This window comes from Rhipicephalus sanguineus, chromosome 9 (assembly GCF_013339695.2).
Source record: "Rhipicephalus sanguineus isolate Rsan-2018 chromosome 9, BIME_Rsan_1.4, whole genome shotgun sequence".
Classification (NCBI taxonomy): domain Eukaryota; kingdom Metazoa; phylum Arthropoda; class Arachnida; order Ixodida; family Ixodidae; genus Rhipicephalus; species Rhipicephalus sanguineus.
The window spans coordinates 35,411,447-35,432,830 of record NC_051184.2 but is presented as its reverse complement, the minus strand read 5'-3'; the positions used below and the strand labels follow the sequence as shown (position 1 = coordinate 35,432,830).

The 21,384-nt window shown below is 47.0% G+C and overlaps 1 protein-coding gene across 4 annotated transcripts in view; it reads left to right on the top strand.

Annotated features, from left to right (window-relative positions):
• LOC119404972 (zinc finger protein 821) overlaps positions 1 to 21,384 on the top strand; it is a 39,761-nt gene that overhangs the window by 10,426 nt on the left and 7,951 nt on the right. For 3 of the 4 annotated variants that reach the window (XM_049419147.1, XM_049419146.1, XM_037671712.2), the window contains 6 exons: positions 403 to 687; positions 5,589 to 5,666; positions 7,969 to 8,086; positions 8,451 to 8,545; positions 8,652 to 8,781; positions 15,227 to 15,803. In XM_049419147.1, the coding sequence (XP_049275104.1) occupies positions 403 to 687; positions 5,589 to 5,666; positions 7,969 to 8,086; positions 8,451 to 8,545; positions 8,652 to 8,781; positions 15,227 to 15,228 (708 nt within the window). In that variant the 3' untranslated portion in view covers positions 15,229 to 15,803. Of the gene's footprint in view, positions 1 to 402; positions 688 to 5,588; positions 5,667 to 7,968; positions 8,087 to 8,450; positions 8,546 to 8,651; positions 8,782 to 15,226; positions 20,434 to 20,839; positions 20,958 to 21,384 lie in introns of those variants that run through there. The other variant, XM_037671714.2, reaches the window with a different exon arrangement.

Sequence of the window (21,384 nt, the reverse complement as noted above, 5' to 3'; positions counted from 1 at the left end):
ATCACACAATGCGAGTTGCGTAGAGAGTGGCTGGTTGAAAGATTTTTATTCATTACAAAGGGCTGAGCCATAATTCTTGGTCATCAGCCACAGAATCAACAAAGTACACATAATGCCTTACAGATGCGTATTGGGTACCATGCTTCTCCGCAGAATGTGCAATAATGGCATAGTGGGTACCACCCTACTTTGCAAAATTATGATTTATGGTGTAGTGGGTATCTTGCAACTGTACTTGCACTAGTTGCCCCAAGAGAGTTTACAGTGGGTTCTAGAAAGGCTGCTCCAGCTTTCACTGTGGCTGTGATGCGTGTCCCACGCAGGCCTAGCGTTTTTTGTTTGTCTAGCCTTCGACTGCAGAAATGGATAGCGCTTTCAATCACGCATCATCCATCCATGCAGGCTAGCATCCTCAAGCAGCCATGGCGCCATTGTGCAGTTGTTGGCTGTACCAAGCCAACACAACCTATGCATCGGATGCCCCAAAAGGACGAGCTGCTGTGCAAGTGGCTGAAGCTAATTGGCCTGCCTAAATCGGAGACACGTACTTTCTTATTCGTGTGCCAGCGGCATTTTGCCGCCGATGCTTACACCCAGAACCCAGACCTGCAGGAGGACATGGGCTTCACTGCGAGGTACTACCTGCGGTCAGATGCGATGCCATCCCTGTCCCTTCCCAGTGAACCAGTAAGTGCGCATTATTCCTTAAGGACTGTCGTAACCCACCTTTAACAGTTTATCTTTCACGTACATAGAGCCACGCACGTCCCATATTGCCATCATTCTCGAGCATGCATATATGAGTTTGTGTCTCCCTTCTTTTCCACCGCATTGCGACCTTTCAGTTGATAATCGGCATTTGCGCCATTCTTTTCCCTTCTCTTGTGTCCATGGTTGCATGACCACCCTTCTACGAGAGCTACTCTCTACGATGTCTGCTTGGTTCTCATCGGGAAACAGTGCGGTTAAAAGAAGAGAAGCCCCAGCACGTGATTCAAGTGTCACGGTTTGAATGATGACCGGTGCCGCCATTACCTGGGTAAATGTGTAGTGCAAAGAAGGAAGCTTGTGAATTAGGAAAAAAGTTATTTGATTTGGTTTTATTAACAAAGCATGCGAAATTAACAGGCATGTTTGCATGTTCTTCACAGGAAACAGTTCCTAATTTAATTAGGATTGCCAACAGTCGTGACGAAGCGCAGAGAAAGGTGAACCTAACGAATGGTATAAGCTAGAATGGTAGCTAGCAACTAAATGACAAAATGCGTTTGCAAGAAACTGCAGAAAAATAAAGAAAGGAACTGATGTGAAATCTGTAAAAGCAATGCATAAGTCAACACAACATTGATCAGAGCAAATCGATTCAAAACCTTTAAAGGGCCACTAAACAGACCTCTGCTTTTTTTTTTGTTTTACACCTCATTAACAAGTTTGCTCATTCATACAAAAGGCCGCAGTGATCACATTTAGTGAATATCACGGTGCTGCACGTCACACAGACACTCAATTTCAAAAAACAATTCCTGCAGTCCTCTCCAGCGCTCAAACGTTAGTTTTCTCTCCCGCTAAGTAACGTAATGTCGCCAATGGGGAACCTGAAGCTGCATCTCAAATTTTTTACCGCTGAGCTCATCGAATGGTCCTCCACTTCACGAAAACGCACTTTTGCCATGCAGTGATGTGCTTATGGCCTTGCAGTTGTTGCGCGCATTGCATATTTGTTTACCTCATCAGTGCTTTGCAACGTGCTTCGTTATCGCGCTGCCTGCAGATAATTGACAAGAGCAACAACTGGAAAAAGCCTTTCTCGGGCTTTGGCTGCGTGCCAATGATGTAAACCCCTGACATCGTGTTAGATTGCCGAAATAGGCATAGTCACGACAATGGGCTATGCCTACCCCTCTTTGCTGCCAAGAAGGGTGGAGTGGCCGAGCAAGTAACCGAAACCTGCCAAGGTGGTCACGAAAGCGTTGTTCTATCCCCTGTAACTTCCTTGTTACAGCAATTATTCGCAAAATTCTTGCATTAGCATGTTCACATCGTACAAGTGTGCCGTTATCTCTTGTGGGGTTGCACACGCAACCCATTGTCTTCAACGCGGCGGCACCTCGGCTTCGCGCTACGTTTGTACGCGCAGTGGCGAGGGGGGTTGCATGGGAGAGGGCACGTGCCGCTCTCGCAGCCCATCACGCCCTGCTCCCTGGCCGAAGTCGAGATGCCCCGTTTTCCTTCCTTGCCCTTTTCTGGAGAGACTCCTCTCCAGACCCCAAGAGACGCGCGCGGCTTTCTTGGGGACCGCCTGGTCTTTCGACTCGAGCAGCGGTGACGACCACAGCTGGATCGAGTCGGGAGCCACCCAGGCGCCATCACCCCCTGCGCAACGCCCGGTCTATTGTGAGGTAACTTACTGCCTCTGGGCCGGACTGCGAAGCCACGAGAGGTGAGTCGAACCTTATCGCTCTCAATCTCGTGTGCTTCCCATTTTGTTGTTGTTTTCACGTTGTCGTGCGGAACTTCTCCGCCGCTTCGTTTTATCTGTATTTTTGTTGCGTTGGTGGCGCTTTTGGCACAATAAATTGTGTCAGGCAAAGAACTTGTCTCTGTTACCACTGGCCTGAAACCCGCCGCGGTCGCAGCTTACGCGAACCGCGGGATAGGGGTCACAGCTCTGACTGTTAGGGCTGCTGCGTAGCACTAGTAGCGAGTAACTACACTCCTCTAGTGCGCGGTGTGATCCAAAGACTGGACAGTTTCGCATGCGCGGATCTGTTCGTTACAAAGTAACCCCTATACTCTTCATCTCAAATTTTTGACCTTGTGGCTGGTTACTGGCACATCAAGCGTGTCTCATTTAAATATGTAAACGCTATGTACGGTGCTCACGGATTGTAACGCGAGATCGAAGTTTTTAGCATGACGACTGGCGTGGCCAATTGCTTGTGATAATCGCATTATGTCGCTACGGATGTGGCCACCAGAGCTAATGTTGGCTCTGATGTACATCTACGATTCAATATTACTCAGGGGTGGAAGTGCTGCGCCATTTGCGCCACGCTGCGCCAATCCGCTTCTGCTGCGCCATCCTGCTCCAAAACGCAATATTGCGCCGAAACTGCTCCCAAGCGGTCTTTGGTGCACGGCCTCCGCGATGGGCTCCGGTGCGCTGCCGGAACCGATCACCGAGGCTACGTTTGGTGCCTTCATGTGCCGCTGTCATTCGTGTCATGGCGTGCCTATGCGAGCTCATATCATCATCACATCACTTGGCGCGCTCTCGTGACGTCGTCGAAGGCGCAAAAAAGCTAACGGGCCTCTACAGGAGCTCGCTACAAGAAAGCAACGTTTTTAGATTCAAGAAAGTGAGTTGTCCGGCCATATTTCGATGGCGCCGGCGGCAACGGAGTTTTTTGCCGTGCCGCGCGCATGAGGCGGTTGCTGTCATCGTGGTCTGGGATTGCGAACATGAATAAAAGTAAGTGCGTTGACGCTTCATTATGTCGAAAAGGTTCTGTTTACTGCGAATATTTAATTTGTTGTGAAGCCATGAGGATAGTGAGAGCAGCTGCCGCGGACGTAAACGCGCGACCATTATTTAGAAACTTTGCATTAAAGGCCCGAACACACGTACGCGTTGACGCGCGGCAACGCGTACGTGTGTTCAGGCCTTAAGGAAACTGCTGTATAGCTGAGTGTGTAAGATGGATTTTTTGTCATAAGTCTGCATGAGGAAGAAAAATTTGTTTTATCCGTTTGCGGTCAATGAAGCCACTACCAACCGCGAAACCACTCGCAAGTCTTCGGTTTGTGTAAGTCGGTTGGACCATTTCCGAAACTCATTTTCTTTAGTGAGAGCGTGCCATGTGGAGAATTTATTGCATTGCACACAAGCCCTTAGACGTTATAAATGCAGCATGTAAACGCGCTCGTGCAGCGACGAGCTTAGTCTCGCCACTGCGATTGGTTGTGTTGTTCGATTTTTGCTCGTCAGAACCTGCGCTCGGCTCGTGGTTGAATGCGCTGTAGCTCGTACCATCCGCTCGCCGCAGTTGCTGTGTGTGGTTTGGTACATGAGGTGGCGAGTGAAGAAATATACAAAAAAGAATAAGATAGACACTTGGAACGCTTATTACTCAGACGAATGTGAGAACAGAACCACGCAATACAAATTGTGTGCTTGCGACATCTAGTATCATCGCTCCTCATGTGCCATATTTGCGGGCATATAACCGACACCAATAATTGACAAATCTTGGAAGGGAACTTGAAGGGAAAAGGTGGAAACGCATGGCGCAGTTTTTGATGCGATTTACGCACGTTTGGAGAGACGCGCACGTCATTTTGACGAACGCCATCTCAAAATTGCGCCACCACGTCTTCCTACTCGAAAACGCCTCGCGCGGCGCGTCGCTCGCTCGTCCGACAAGCGGACTTTAGGGTGCAGACGCGTGTTTCCTTGGTTTCTTCCAGTGTCTCCAGATGGCGCTGACCTCCGCGCATTTCGAAGGAACAATTTGAAGCCGGCGTAGGCTTTTGACGGAAATGTAGCAACCCGGCAAACGCGGCGCGAAAACGCCGCTGGTGAAAAATGTTCATTACCATGAACGTTTTTCATTTGTCAGTCTAGTCAAGTGTAGCTATTCAAAACATCGCTTATCTCGTTTTCCTGAGTCATTGCTCTATCACAGCTGTGATGTTTTAATGATAACACGTACGCGTGTGTATATATATATATATCATTTGTGTTAAGTGTGGTTGGTTCATCAGTATTGAATGTTTTCTAAAATCGTTGGAATTTCTAGTGTTTACCAGAAATAAAAAAAATTCAACAACAATGATGTTTGACCCTAGAATTCTGCTCCAAAACTAACTTGCATTGCTCCAAAACACATTTTGGTGCTCCAAAGCTGCTCCAAAACAGCATTATGCCTGCTCCCTGAGCTGCTCCAAAACACTCAAGCCCGCTTCCACCCCTGATTACTCCAACAGGACATGAACTGAAGGTGGTGGAAACCTAAGTTTGTGCATCACTTAGCCCTAAATTGTCACATTTAAATCTTTGAGCACTGCACCATCTGGGCAAATGCAACTGGTGTACGCGTATTGGCATAGTTCTGCTGTACAATTACGTACAATCTAAGAGTGGTCTCACATTACTTCTCGTTCAGGTGCACAACAAGCAAGGAACCCCAGCTGTTCAAAACTAGTTTGAGGCGCTCTCCTTCCGCCCTAGCATCTCTTATAATGCACGGTGCAACTTCAGGCGTTAAAAACTACAATAGAGCCAAATCTGCATCGATGATAATAAACATCTACTATGTCTGCTGTGGCTTGAGGTTGACTTGGATCCCCTGCATTGGCAACATTGAAAGGTGAAACATTATTGAACAATGTGAAAAAGAGCCCTCTGGAATTCGCGTACCTTGTACCATTTACGAGTGCTCACAAGAATAAGCATTTTGGTGGCTTCTGAATCAAACTCCGTCACCCCCAAAGCTGACCTTGAATTGAGCGCAAGTGACAGCTGCAGGCATTTAGAATAACTATGCGACGTACAAAGGTGGTCTGTGTGGCTGTCTTGATTATTGCAGTATATCGAAGAGGAGGAGGAAACGCTGATGAACCAGACAACAGCTGCGTCTGAGAGGGTTGCTGAAGCACCGCCCCGAGTGAGTTCTGTCTGCTATATACATATTATGTCATGGTTATACTGCACTGGTTCAGCGGAAGTATAGACATGAGCAGCCGCATGGGTGGCGCCATCTTTTGCAAGAGTGTGTGCTTGCTATTACTGTGCTTGTATGCCACATTTTACTTTAAGTGGTGGTGTAAAGAGAAGGGGGTGACAGTTTTTAACGTTCAGTCCTTCTTTATTTTCTTTTGACGGAAGTGTCTGTGTAACACAAAATACTAATTCTAATGTATTTTGATTGCACAAAGTGTCGCGATGCATTGCTGTCAGCATTGCTTCCATTATCTCTGCCCTGACTCTGGTAACTCGGTTCTAAAGGCCAAGATGTAGCCTGTCATGAGTTAATTCAGTCAATTTCTGACTGAGTTAGAGAGCCTAGCTAAGAAGCCTTTCTTAGTGTTTACTGGAAGCAGGTTAAGTACAGGAGGAGGAAAGTGAGTAAGCTGTTACCGGTGTTTTCTACTTTGCTGGAGTGCGGCAAAGACGACGACACGTAGAAAAAGGAATACTTGACAGCGCACAGCGCTGTGTGCCATCGGATGTTTTCTTTTCTGCACGTCCTTGTGTTTGCCATGCTACAACGAAGTATACTAGAAGGTGCCATAGTGACGAGTCCATTTAGACACCCTTATTGAGTGGTAAAACTTCTTTTGGGCCTAGTTGGTTCATCATCCTACAAGTACATTTACAGCGCAAACGTAAAGACGCACCATAAAGAAAGCGCCACAGCGCTTTCTTTGCGCACCACAGCGCTTGTGTGTGTCATTTCTTTCTTTGTGGTGCATCTTTACGTTTGCGCTGTAAATGTACTTCTAGGATTATTGAGTGGTACTAAAGGGACACTAAAGGCAAATAACAATTTATGTCAGAGTGAAAGCTCAATGTATGACAACGTCTAAAATGGCAATATTATCAACAGCAGTGCCCTACTTACCGAGAAATTAAGGTAAATGTATCACACGGTGAGCGCCACGAGTGGGACATTTTGGAAGTGATCCCGATGACGTCAGAGAGTCCAACTACAATTAATTACTAGTAATCAAACTAGCTGCAATAAAAAAAAGAACCCTCTGTGCATCAAGAGGCGTAATAAAATGCTGCTTGTTCATTTCTGTTTGATTCATGGAAAAAAGAACCTCTTTGGCGTTGCCATGGGGAACGGCGCGCGTGGTTCAAAAGTTCCGTTTTCGCCGAACTGCGCTTCGCCCGGCGCCCTGCTTCGCTCACGCGGTCGCATCTCGGTGGTAGTTTCGGTATCGCATACTGCCGCGTGTGTTTTGCACGCTCATGAAAGTCTCTCTGACAGAAAGTTCGACAAAATGACACATGCATGTGATGTTGCCGGATGCCCAAATGGTGCACGCCGCCAGTGCATGCTGCCGCGCAGTTAAGGCGGGCAACGTTGGGCACGGCAACAGTGGCGTGAGAAAGACCGCTTTCAGGCAGGTGATTTGAAGTGCGCTAACGCGATGCGGACCACTAAAACATGATTTTATTTCAAAATAAGCACTTCCTTGGTACAAAAGTAGCACTACGAGGTTTCTGGACCGCTATTTCAACAACCAACGTCGACTTAATGTTTGCCTTTAGTGTCCCTTTAACTATGTCAGCAAGAGCCGCCTCAGACCAGAAGTGAGAACCTGAAATAATCTATGAAGACTAAAAGTGGAACTGAAGACCAAAAGCGCGTACCCAGAAGTCACTTGATGGACTGGATGTTGGGTACGACCCAGAGTCACGTGACGGACATTATGTCATAAGGTAGAGGGAAGTGTGAAGTAAATGGAACGTTATATCAGTTCACTCTCAAAACTCCCAAAACTTTCAAAACTTTCATTTCAAGAATTGAATACTAACAGGCATCACACAGATGCACATGTGATCTCGCAAACCCTTGAACTGTTTTGCCTGCCGATTTCACCGGCACCATAGCTCAATAAAATTTGGGTACCTGTTACGACATTGCATCGTGCGATTGCTGGAATAAAATGGAGCAAGAGTTGGGCTTTTTGTTACCACAAGCTAAACTTTTGATGATCAATGTAAGAGGCTTAGAAGACTGGAAAAAGAAGTGCTGCTGCTCAAGTCATTAAATGTTAAACCAGGTAGTAAAGAAGATTTTCCTCTGTGTGGTATTCCAAGTATAGTTGCATGTCGAATCCACCCAACACAAAAGCAGGACCTTTTGGGGGGCCTGCCTTTTAATGTGAATCTACACACTGTATGCAGCAGCGTTACCATGTGTAGCTGAAACTTCGACCTGTGTAATGGCTGTGCAGGCTCCATTGCGGCAGTATGGTCGTCGTCGTCCAAGGGGCACAGTTACCACGCAAACAGCCCACTATCAATGTACAGTTGGTGTGCAGGCCTCTACATTGGCCATGGGAAGATATTTTGGTATGTGCAGTCTTTCTTCAGCAGTTGTGTTGTTTGCTTGTTTGAAGCTTAAAGCAGTGATTCAGCCTCCTTTTCTCCTTTTCCTCCTTTTCTTTTTTGACTAATGGATTTTTAATAACAGTGAAGCTATTAGGCCTGATTCACAAAACCATAGAATGGTCTGCCATGGCATTGAAGCCTGTCATGACCCACCGCTTTTCTCGCCACCTTCTCTTCGAAAATGGGGCACCGGCGATGTTAACTCACCTTTAAGTGTGCTTCAACACTCGTGTACTGATTTTATGATTGCGTCCTAAGAATAACAACCTTACTGCTGTTGTATGTATCATGTCCTCCGAGGTCTAATTGCATGACGATGTGTTAGGCGTGCAGGCGTGCAGCTTTGGCATCTCGATGGGAACACAGACCGAGGTCCAGCCTGCAGCTACGTGCACGATACAGAATGCTGCTTCTTTATCGGTACGGGTTCATATTCCCAGCCAAATCATCCTTGAACATCTGTGCCAGCCAAGGTGAAAATAGTGAGGCCACTTACCTTGATGCCGCATATGTATTGCCTTCGCAGGATCCGATGTGCAACTGTGGCGTCGATGAACCGTGCCACTGCAGCTCATTGATGGACAGCAAACATGATATCCACACAAATTCTCAATGCGGAGGTCGTCACCAGCACATGGACGACGTGATAAGCTGCTGTAAGTGATGTTGATGTAGATGTCATTCTGGCACTTGTGAAACTGTTAACTGCATGAAAATTGACACTGGTTTTTTTTTCTCTAACGAAATTGGAGCGGGGCTGCTTAGGTGATGGGATACTAAAGACGAATGTTAGGCTGCATGATGTCAAGATTTGCGGTGTCGCTTTTCCTCAAGACAGAACTTTCGTAAATGAGCAAAAGACGATAACCCACGACTCAATCGATTCTCCCACTGCGAAAATAGGAGTTGCACTTACGTGATGCTATATTTTGTGCCACTTGTATATTTGGTAATTCATGCACTGATGACAACACTTTGCAAGCTTGATTTGGATCCATATTTCTTGGGTGTGGCCCGTACTTGCTTAAGGAATACAAAACAGTACCATAGGCATAGCCAGGGGGAAGGGGAGATCCAAACCCCCTCAAAATTTTAGTTTATGTATGTTTGCATGTATGCACATGCACATAAAAATGTGTGCACATATGTATAGGGTGGTCAGACCTCCGCCCCTTCAAGTAGAATCATGGCTGTGCCCCTGACATATGATACCTATACGTTAAAAAAAAAATAGTTTAAATCTTTCCCTACCCAGTTTTCTGCCCAGAAACCATATAAGAAAGCACAAATTTTTTTATTTGCGTAATTGATTCTACATGTCTTGAACAACCCGAAAAAGTATTGAAAGGCTCTTTATTCGCAAGATACACGCAAAATATTTTTTTAAACTATGCAGAGGATTGGCTTCACTGCACTGCATCATGAAAAGTGCCCAAGCCTCTCCAGTCTTCGGCGCAGAAAATGTCTCTGAAATTTTAAAAATACTAAAACACAGCGACACGTGAGGCCACAAAAATAAACCTTGGATGTCCCAGGTGGGGGTTTATTTACGGCGTCCACTGCCGAGACTCAGTCATCGTCCGAATCGGATGATTTAGAGGAGATATACCCCTGTCACACGGGCACCCGTGAACTCCGTTTAACTCCCTCGTCTTTTCCTCGAGGGAGATAGGGTTCATGTCACACGGTCACCATTTCGCTGAGGAAGTTAAATGGAGCTTTTGGTGGAGGGAGTTCGGTAATGACCATTTGTAATGACCATTTGGCCGTAGACTTGAGTGTTAGTGGGGTAGAGAAAATTGCTCCCTTAAATTCAGAAAAAAATCTTTCACCGAAATGGCGAAATAGTGTGGATGCGATCGCAACATGTCGTAATTAATCTTACACGAAGTAAGGCTAACAGCTAAATCCTTTTGATCCAATCTCGCCTAACTCTACGAAATCACTGGTGTATGGGAATACGGCCGCTCCCAGGAGAGAAGTTATTTTCGCGCAGCTTCTTGTATCAGTGATCACAGCACGAATCGGTGAGATCACAGAGCGCAGAATGGTATGCGAGCCGTTTGCTGATGTCTGCCTAGATAGCGCGCACGGCAATGCTCGCGCGGCAGCGCTCTTAAAAGTTTGCAGTTGCTGCTCCAGCCACGCAGCCCCCCCCCCCCCCCCCCCCCCCCCCCCCCCTCTCCTGGCGTTCCTTCAAGCTCCTTCGCCCAGTGAAATACGGGCGGGGCGTTTCCTTTCTTCTTGAGGAGCAATCAATGGCAGGCCTCGCATGCAACGTTATAACGCATGAGCCTTCCATGCGACGGAGATGGGCAGCTTCTTTCATCTCTGCTTTAGCCTTGTTCCTCGCCAACACTCGCGAGCTTTTACTCGCGGGTAGAACATACGATGCGCGGAGCGATGTTATCAATTTAGAAAATGACACCGAGGGGAAAAACCTGTCCAATGTTTCCATCTAATCACTATTGCAAAATATATATATATATATATATATATATATATATATATATATATATATATATATACACACACACACACACATACCTGCCAAGTCTCCCGGATTACCTGGGAGACTTCCGGATTTTGAACGTTTCTCCCGGTTGTACGGATTATAGGAAAATCTCCCGGAAATCCAGTTTTGCCCCGCACGTCCAGTGCATTGCGCACCCCGTGCGTCACGATGACACGAAGTGGGACATTTCACATACAGATGCGCTACACGCAATTTAAAAATTGATCCTAAATGTGTTATAGGTTATATCAGCCGTTAATATTTCGTAGATGATGCATTTGTGTACACACAAATCTATCCCACAAGTTATCTCGCCTTCAAAAATTTGTGTCATTACTGCTTTAAGTGGAGAGCCCAGCACTTAAAAGGGTAGCTGTTACCGATGTCTGTCGAGATAGCGTGTTCACCAGCGCTTGCGACCGTCCCCGTCTCAACGGCGCCCCTTATGGTCCCTTGCCCGATGAAATAACTGGTAAGCAAGCGACGACAGGCCTCACACGGGGAGCGATGTTATCGCATGTGCCCTTCGCGTGACGGTGACGGCCGGGTCGTTTCATCTCTGCTTCAACCGCGTCTGTCCGTAGCACTAGCGCGCATTTGCTCGTACGTGAAACAGACGATGCGTAAGCGATGTTATTGGTTGAGTACATCTCCCGGATTCCGTTTCTCCAAACTTGACAGGTATGTGTGTGTGTATATATATATTCTATAATATAATCTATAATTCTATATATAATCTAGTGAAGGAGAGAACGAAACCAATGGAAAGGCGACGGATCGTTTGATTCTTCCAACGAACGAACTTTTTACAGCGGAGACGATGCAGGTTCTCTCCTTCACTACCCTTCTTACAGGCGATATCTTCTCGCTACTTATTCTTCTAAAGCACGCGTACAGTGTCAGCACTAAACGTTGAGCTTATCGGGATTTCGCGCTTGTCGGCTACACCCTGTTATCTCCACTTGCGCAGTCGAAAATGCACAAAATGGAGCGAAATCAGTTGATCGCGCACGATAGTCATGCGAGACAAAGAAGAACTTGTGGACGACTGCATGGCAAAGCAGGATGTGTGGACCAATCTAGAGTATGTACGCTACTCATGTCAAATCACCATTCTGGAGCCATGAGGTGCGCCAAGAAGGCTAAAAACGCCAAAATAGAATAATGTGCACCAGGGTGTTGGAACGGAACGAAAACCGAAAACGAAAAACGAAAAAAACGATATTTTTGACCGGAACGAAAACGTAACCGAAACTTTATCTATTATTTCGTTCCGGAGTGAAACCGAAATTTTTTCAATCGTTTTTCGGTTCACGAGAAAACTTCGCAGTCCGGAACAACTGAGTTCACGCAATGTGAGCATATCTCAGGGTACAGTATTAACGCGTACCTCAGGCAGCAATTCCAAAGCAAAGATATGTTGAAATTGTGCGAAAAACGAAAACAGTGGCAACCAGAGATGCTGATATTAGCGCAAGTGGTCTTTTGCGGGCCTGTCACGCAGGCCAAAGTGGAGAGGGCATTGTCGGTGCCGAAGTTTGTTACAGCGAAGGCTCTTATGAGATCAGAACTGCTGATTTTGGCACCATAGTTGCCCGCCGCCGCCCGTGTCCGTGACCACTATCGCGTGAAGTAAGGAAAAATAAAATGAGAAACAAATTTCTAGGATCGGATGGGATTTTAACCCGCGTCCCCTGCGTGGCATTCGAGTCTTCCACCACAGTGCCACGCTGGTGCTTATAACTCCTTCGCAAAAATACTCTATACAGGCGTCATGTCGGGCAAGGAATCGTGTTAACATAGGTAATACAGCGTGGCAGAAGAGTAAAACGACAACCAGCCATCACACAATGCTAATTCCGCAAAGAGTGTGTGGTTTAATGCTTCCCACCCACTGCAAAGTGCTCAGCCATAGTTCATCGTCATCAGCCACAGCACAAAGCGCACATAATGCCTTACAGATGTGTAGCGGCTACCACGATTCTCCGAAGAACCACGAAAAATGACATAGTGGGAACTTCGGTACCCAAGAGACTCTACAACGGACTCTACAAAGTCCGCTCTTCCAACTTTCGCTGTGACTGTGCTGCACATTCCGCGCAGGCCTGGCAATCTTTTTATCAAAACAGCGGTCTCGCACATCACAGAGTGCACTCAGTGACGTGCTGCTTCTGAGATCGTGCTCACTCCCTTGACACAAAGCACTGAGCCCACTAAAATTGTGATTGAATTTGGAAAAAATAAATACTATGACTTTGAAGGGTATACTGGTTTGTGCTAGTTGGTAGGAATTCATATGTACAGTTACTTCCGCTCCTCTGAAGAATGTGTTTTACCCTTGTCCCGCTTTCTTAGGAGGAAGGCAAGTAACTACATCACAAATCAAATGTTTTTTTTTATGATTACTTTAGCTTCAAATTTTTCCATAAAAAAACGTTACGAACCGTTACGGAACATTATTTTTTCGTTCCGGAACAGAAACAGAACGGAACTTTTTGCAGTGGAACGAAACTAAAACCGAAACGAAAAACATTTCGTTCCGACACCCTGATGTGCACGTTTTTTGTATCTTCAGAAGCTGTTTCGGGGCTCTTTAAAAAGACCGGGTGTGCAAGCACCACCCCTCTCCCATGAAACATGCACTCGGAGCACAATGTTAGCAGAAGAAAGGCAAGAGCGAAAGCTTCATTGAAAGAAATTGAAGACAGGACAAGAGGCAGCCCGACGCCACCTGGGTCAAAGGCAAAGAGGCCTACACGGCCGTGGTGGTTGACAGCCGGGGCGAGGTATGGGACACCGTCACCCTCTTCACTAAGGAATCAACGGTGGCGGAGCAAGCCGCGGTTGCTTTAGCTATTAGGAACCAAAAATGGTCTTACATTTATAGCGATTCCCAAGCAGCAAAATAGCTTTGACAAGGGCTATGTCGCTGGGACTGCGGTTAAACTTATCGGCAATGTAGAAGCTATAGACTCTGAAATCCGATGGTTTCCTGCAGATATGGGACAAGTGGACGAGGCTCGGGTCAACCTCAATGAGGTGACGAATGACCTGGCACGAGGACTCGCTTGCCGTGCCGGTCAGAACCGAACCGACACCCACTACCATTCCGGGGATCATAAAGATAATTTACTAACTTACAACAATATCACTAAATACTACTACTTGGGGTGTAGGCAATTCCCACTGCCACACGTAAAGTTGAACACAGCTCAGGCAGTCACGCTACGTTTACTGCAAACCGGGACGTACCCCACTCCATATGTTGTTGATAAATTTCACCCGGAAAGTGAAATTAGAAAAGAATGTGGCGCATTCGATGGCATCATTAAAATCAGACACATGCTGGCGAGCTGTCCTGCGACTCTCGCCGACCCCCGAAAAAAAATGGCTTCACTGGCAGAAGATGATCTCCAGCTGTTCTTATCAAGATCAACTACGGGCTGTCCAGAGGGTCTGCGATGGCGCCATAAGGCTCGGCCTAACTGCGCCGACGTGGATGCAGCGCGCTTCGGTCTCAAAAGACCGGACTTCAGGACTCACAATAAAGTTTTGTGAATGAATGAATGCAAGCACGGACATAACAGCTAGAGTAAAGACGCCGAAAACGCTGCTATCAACTGAAAAATGGTACAGTGGTGGAAGAGAAGGTAGACACAAGTACTTATCTGCGCACTCCCAGGCAAGAGGCGATACCTAACAATCAGGTGCGCGGATGCACCAACTTCTCTGTTGTTTCTGCATTTGCACTTCCGGTCTTTTTAACGTGAATACCCTATGAACTAGCTAGCTATTCTAAGTTTTTCATTGTCTTTACTTCTATATTTATCAGTTTACTTGAGTAAAAACTGAGGGAATAAGTGTACTAACGCATGGATATATATTACTTATCTATTTTATCTATCTACGCACAGTGTACTAGGTTCAACACTCCGAGAATTTGCTATCCAGCGAGTTGTGTAGGCCAGCGGCGCCTGGAATGCGGTGATTTAAATGGACAGTCCATTACGTAGACACATCGGGAAGAGCTCCCCTGGTGATGTGATGTATTTTATGTCCAGGGTCCCCATTCGGGTTCAAAGGAAAGACTAACGGCGGTGCGCCGCAATTATTGTGTGGCGGCGGCGGCATGATCATTCTTCGAACTTCGGCGGCGGCGTGACCTAAACAGGCCGGCGGCGGCGCACATGTCTACTCAGACTGATAATGATGGATGATGAAGAGGCCCCTGGGTGCATACCAGGGTGGTATTCTGTAAGCATCCACTAAGTTGACTGCCCATTTTGGCATGCTCTGATTGGCTAAATATTGAGAGTGAGTGGGCCAGCACCAGTAGTGAACCCGGGCTTCCAACTCTATTGAAACAGACAGTGCATTTAGTGGACACTTACAGAAAAGCACCCTGGCCCTGTTTAATATTTCCTAGCGTCAGCTAACTGTTGGCTTAATGTTGGCTGCTGTTGGCTATTGTTGCCTGTGCAGCTTATACTTTGTATACAGGACAATTTCTTTTAGGGAAATTCACTGCCATTTTATGTGAGTTGCATTTCCAGCGCACTCACCAAAGGACCGTTTCTGACATGCAGGAAGGCCTTGGTTTCAAGAAGTGCCTTCGTGATGCCACGCACTGGTGCCATGACTTCCCATGACAAGAAATGCCAAGTCGTTCTCTGGCAGTGTGACCGGTCCCAGGGATCCAACTCGTCATCTGCGCCTAACAACTCAGTGGGGCTTCAAGATGAGGACAAAAGAAGTGTTAGCAGAGTGCAGATGCGATCAGCGATGCCTTTCAATGAAGGGGCAAAAATATTGTCCTTCTTTCCGTGCCTTTGGTGCCAGGCAACTGTACAAAGATATCCTTTCACCTTATTCACGTGATCGGTCAGGTGAAAATTTTTACTGGACCAATCACCTGAATCATCCACTCGATTGCACTGGAGAAAATTATCTGACCCATCGCTTGAATCACTCGCCCGATTGGTCAGATGAAAATTTTTCGGTGCGGAAATATTCTAGTTTATTCCTTAGTGGCTACAGGTGTTAACCCATGAGGAAATGTTTTTCATTTGTCATCCAACTGTCTGCCTTTCACCTTTGAAACATGAAAAAAGCAGAGGTGAAAATGCAAATGTGCGGAATAAACCACATCTGGTCTTAAATTACTTTGAGAGGCCTCTTATGCATGAGACTGCGTACTCAGACGTATGAGCTCCTTCGCGACTCTTATGGCAACGAGGCATTATCGCGGGCGCTTGTTTTAGGGGCGAAGCTCCTTAAAGCGGCACCCGTTCGTCCCCGTCGTAGTGCGTAACCAGTCTTAACGCTAGTACCAGATCTTGACCTCCAAGGTGGTGCCGGTGGGAGATTTCTCCTGTGCATTGTTGAACAATAAAAAATTCGCAGCGTGCGTGTTAACTAAAAGCCGAATTCTTCTGTCTCTCATTCCCCATTAGCAGCCATTGGCATGTTCCAGTAGGAAACGTTAGTAGAAGTAGAAGTGTAAGTGTTAGCTAAAAGCCGACTTCTTCTGTCTCTCATTCCCATTAGCAGCCATTGTTTACCTCCAAGGTAGTGCCTGGTGAGATTTCTCCTGTGCGTGAATAAACAATAAAAATTTTGTTCAAAACGCCGTTGATTGATGAAATAAACCAACGAAAGACGCCAGATATTTCTAAAGCAAAACGAAAAGACGCCAGCTGCTTAACGAAAGACGCCAGATGTCTTCTAAGGCAATGGTTTTCTAAACAATGAAAATTCACAGCGTACATGTAAAATTAAAGTGAGCTGCAAGTCGTCATAACTCTCATCGAACCTTTAGTATAAACGCGCCCGATCTGACGTCGGTGATGATGTACTGGGCCGAATTCACGGAAGATTCACGGTTTACCGATGAACCTCCGCAGCTTCGCCCACTCATCATCATTCACTCCGTGGATATGCTGTGATTTTTTTTAGTGGCACAAGAGGTTCGTTTCAGGAAGAACTTCAGTGGAAGACGACACAAGGCAGGGGCACCCTGCAACCTCACAGAATGAAAACAATGTGGCTCAGATCAGGGAGATCGTACAGCAAGACCGCACCATTACAGTCCGCATGCTGTCGGATGCTCTCTACATTAGTAAGACAATATGCTGCCAAATTTTGCATGAGAACTTGGGGAAACGACAGCTGAATGCCAGACGTGTGCCGCACAGGACCAGAAGGACACGCGGGCATCAGTGAGCGCTAATCTGCTCTCCGAGGCAGAGAAGGATGCTGCATTCATCGACAGCATCATTGCTGAAGACGAAGCATGGTGTTTTCAATATGATTCTCAAAGAGGCAGAGTGTTGAATGGCAGTCCACAAGCTCTTTGGCGTCGAGAATAGTGCGGCGACAGAAGACCAAACAAAGACGATGCTGATAGTTTTTTTCGATACCAGAGGTGTCATACAGCACGAGTTCGTCCCACAAGGGCAGATGGTGAATCAGGAGTTTTATATCCGTGTGCTCCAAAACATGCGTGATGCACTGCAACGAGGTCGCCCTGACTTATGGGCATCTGGACAATGGAGCCTTCTCCACGATAACGAAAGGCCGCACACTGCTCTCAGCGTGACAAAATTTCTCGCCAAGCACAGCATTACTGTACTTCCCATCCGCCATACTCACCTGACCTCTCCCCATGCGATTTTTTCCTGTTTCCTCGTGGGAAGAGAGCCTTAAAAGGTCGCTGGATGGGGAGCGTGGAGCTGACAGCCCTGCCAAAAGAAGCGTTTTCCAAGTGTTTCCAGGACCTCAGAAGCGTTGGAAGCTGTGCATAGACTGCAAGGGAGACTATTTTGAAGGGGTGCTGCACAAATGATTTCAATGTTAAACGCATTTTTTAATGGACTCAGTCTCAGAACTTTACGGACAAAGGTTTTTTAATACAGTTGAACCCCTTTATAATAGACATGCACCGGGGAATAATTGTTGTCTCTTATATGAGGTGTCTCTTATAAGCAGGCTACCACATTTGCATTTTCTTATCAACTCCTGTTTCAATGTAGGCACTCTGGTGTCTCTTATACCTAATTATCTGTACATCAGTGTCTCTTATAAAAGGGTTCAACTGTATAGTTCTAATAGTCCTGAGCTGCTATGGAAACATATGTATTCTGAAGCAGATACTTCTCAGTGTGACCAGTGTAAAAACATGTACGTGCAGCCATTCTTTGGAAGAGGGGTAAGTTCCTGCATATGCACGTGCAGGACATAGCTGCAGACCTGACTCGTTGGGAAGTACCATGAAGAAGTTTTAGCAATGGGTAGCCAAGCATTCTGTGTTGCATGGAAAGGCACTATCGCGCTCAGTATGAGCTACATCACGCGAGCGCGTGGCCGAGCGCTCTGCAAGGTTGTACAGTTGCGCCGATTATGGCATATTTTTGAGTTATTGGGAGAGAGTTCGGCTGTCCCTGTGAGCGCCCATCGCCCCCACTTGCTTGCTTTCACCCTCAAAGTTATCATTTTCGAATCTGATATCACCGCAGGGTAAAACAAGGGCAAGGGTGAAAGCAAGTGGGGGCGATGCGCGCTTGCAGGGACAGCCAAACTCTCTCCCGATAACTCGAAAATATGCCATATTCGATGCAACTGTACAACCTTGCAGAGCGCTCGGCCACGCGCTCGCGTGGTGTAGCTCATACTGAGCACGATAGTACTTATGTGTCGACAAAAAGTCCATAAGCTTGGAGTGCAGTGGCAGCAAGAGGGTGTGCTCACCCAAAAGCAATTACATATGTAGTGGCATCTAGGGAAATGACTTGAGAATACCAGAATTCAGGCTGACGGTTTCCTGAATTGTTGTCTTTAGGGTTGCAGGTACCAACAACTTCTGCTACTGATTCCGACAACAGTTCGGATGCATCGACAAAGGTGTATTACACCAGGAGCTTGTAGTGTAAAAGCCCAGTCCCGAAAAATAAAATGTGACACTCCATAGAGTGGTGCTGACTGATGTTGCTTCATATTTACCAGGGGGCATCCGAATGTTTATTCGAATGGATTATCATTGTGACTTTCTTTTGCTTCTGAGATAAATAGTTACGATGTGTCATAAGGTAAATTTTGTTATACTTTCATGGGTAGATGTTCTAAAGAGAGCTTTTTTTTTTTTTCAAGTATCAATGAGGGCATTTTTTAATTTGAGTTCGGCAGCCCACAACTTTCATTGGAAATGGCATAAAGCAATGATTTATCCTTTATGACACACTACGAACATCCTCGATGGATTCTGTGGGTTGTACTGTCGCGCTCAGTATAACCTGCAACATGGAAGCGCGTGGCCTCACGAGCTCAAAGATAGCGCATGGCTTCAACTTGCCCTTATTTTCACAAATAAATGATATTTTCTTATTAGGGATCATCCCCAAGTGACTGGAACATAGTTTAGTTATCAAAATAAAGGTTAGTGGAAGCTATGCGCAATCTTTCGGCTCGTGAGGCCATGCGCTCTTGTGTTGCAAGTCATATTGAGTGCGACTGTACATTGCTGTGCAGGTTGCAGTTAATTGTAGCTAGTGAGGCAGCTGTTTGTAATATCTTCGAAACTACTTATCATAGAAAAAAACAAAACCTGCATAGTTGAAATCAGCACACAAATATACATAAACTCTGCAAGTTCCGTCAAAATTGATCAAGAATTAAAAAAGAAATTTTTTAAATTGCGGCATATTGGGCTGAAAAAGAAGCATCGATGTGTTACATGTTCTCTTTCCTGAGCTTCCTTGTCTTTGCCGTGCTACAGGAAAGTGTACGCGAAGGTGCCATAGCAACGAGCCCATTTAGCTTCCCTTATAGGCTTTATAACCGGTAATTAACTAGGTCAGCAAGAGCTGCTTCAGGCCATAGGATAAACTCCATTGGTGAAAATTGAACTGAAGACCAGAAGTACATACACGGAAGTCACGCAAGGGACAGTTAATTCGAGTACAATTCAGAGTCGCGTCACGGAAGTGGGGAGTGATGTCAACGGGTAAAGGGAAGTGTGAGACAAATTGAACGTTATATTAGATGCGAAGCAGCTCTTTGACTAGCCTCGCTGTCCCTCCGTGCGTCCGTACGAACGCGCTCCCCTCGCCGCAGGTGTTGGAGCGGTGCCAAAGTAGGTCACACCGCAGCTGCGCGTTGACGTCACGCTCCCCTCGCAATAAACCTGACGCGCGCCTAACGTACGCGTTGAAACATGTCATACGTACTGTACTTGTCACCTCTCTCGCTTCACCCTCTCCACCGATCGCAACGTTCGAGCGCACATCGAGTGCCGAGTGGTAAAACACTTTCGGCTCGTTTATCTGCGATGGAGAGGACGCCGGAAGACGACGCTCCTTCGCCCGCCGAAACATCCACCGAAGCGATTGGGCCTAACCCGGCCGTCGCCGGCGTTGCGAGGGTTTGCGGAGCCGATCGCTTTCGCGAATGGCGACGTCGCGCCTTCAACACCGACGAGGCGCGAGCCAGGGAAGCCGAACGCAAGCGTCGGCAGCGGAAGACCAACGACACCGACGAGGCGCGAGCCAAGGAAGCCGAGCGCAAGCGTCTTCAACGCGTCCGCAACATCGACGAGACGCGCGCCAAGGAAGCCGAGCGGAAGCGCCGATGGCGCCGACAGCGGAAGGCCAACGCCGGCGAATCCTCGATGTCGTCGCCGTCGGCAACCTCTCGAAAGCGCCGTGCGCCCTCCGCCGAATCGCCCGCCGAAGCGCCCGCCCGCAAGCGCCGGGCTCCGCCGGCCGATCCGGAGGAGTCTCGCCGTTCAACCCGTGACCCGGTTAGCGCCGTTCAACCGGTGACGCCACCCAGGCGCAACGCTGCTGCTTCGCATCTCATCAGGGTTCCCTTTGGAAAGATGGTGTTAATTTTTGTTAACTCTTAAGTTGCCTGCCAAAATTTTACTTTAAAGAATAGTAGTTACTGACGGACGTCACAAAGATGCATGTGCGATCTCACAAACCCTTGCACTGCTTTGTCCACCCCAATTTTACCGGCACCATTATTGCTCGATGAAATATGTTATGGCTTTACACTGTGCGATTGGCGGAATAGAAGTGGGCAGGAGTTGAGCTTTTTGTTACCGCAAGCTTTCGAGGGGCAGGCCTTTTAATGTGAATCCACACACTGTAGGCAGAAGCATTACAATGTGTAGCTGAAACATTGACCTGTGTATGGCTCTGCAGGCTCGATTGCGGCAGTATATCCGTCGTCGTCGTAGGAGCACAGTCACCGCGCAGATAGCCTTCTTTCAATGTACAGTTGGTGTGGAGGCCTCTACATTCGCCGTGGGAAGGAATGTTGGTATGTGCGATCTTCAGCAGTATAGTGTTGCTTGCTTGTTTGAAATTTAAAGCCATGGTTTAGCTGCCTTTTGCCCAGTTTCATTTTTCCTGGATAACTTATCTTAAAGAACAGTGCACCTATAATTCGGCCCGATTCACACAGCCGTCAATACGCATTCTGCCATGACATTGGCACTTGTGACACAGCGTCTTTTTCGTCACCATCTGGTTCAAATTTTGGCGCCGGCGGTGTTACCAGTATTGACTAACATCACTGGTGTTGAGGTGAAATTGATGGGACAACGCTGTGAGGTAATGGACATCGCTGTTATGACCATCATGGGACAGGGTGCTTGACAGCTGCGCGAATCAGCCCTTGAGAGTACGGGTGAAGCTGAAAAAAAAATGTATGTGTTATTCGGTCGTTAACTTTGGAGCTGAAACAT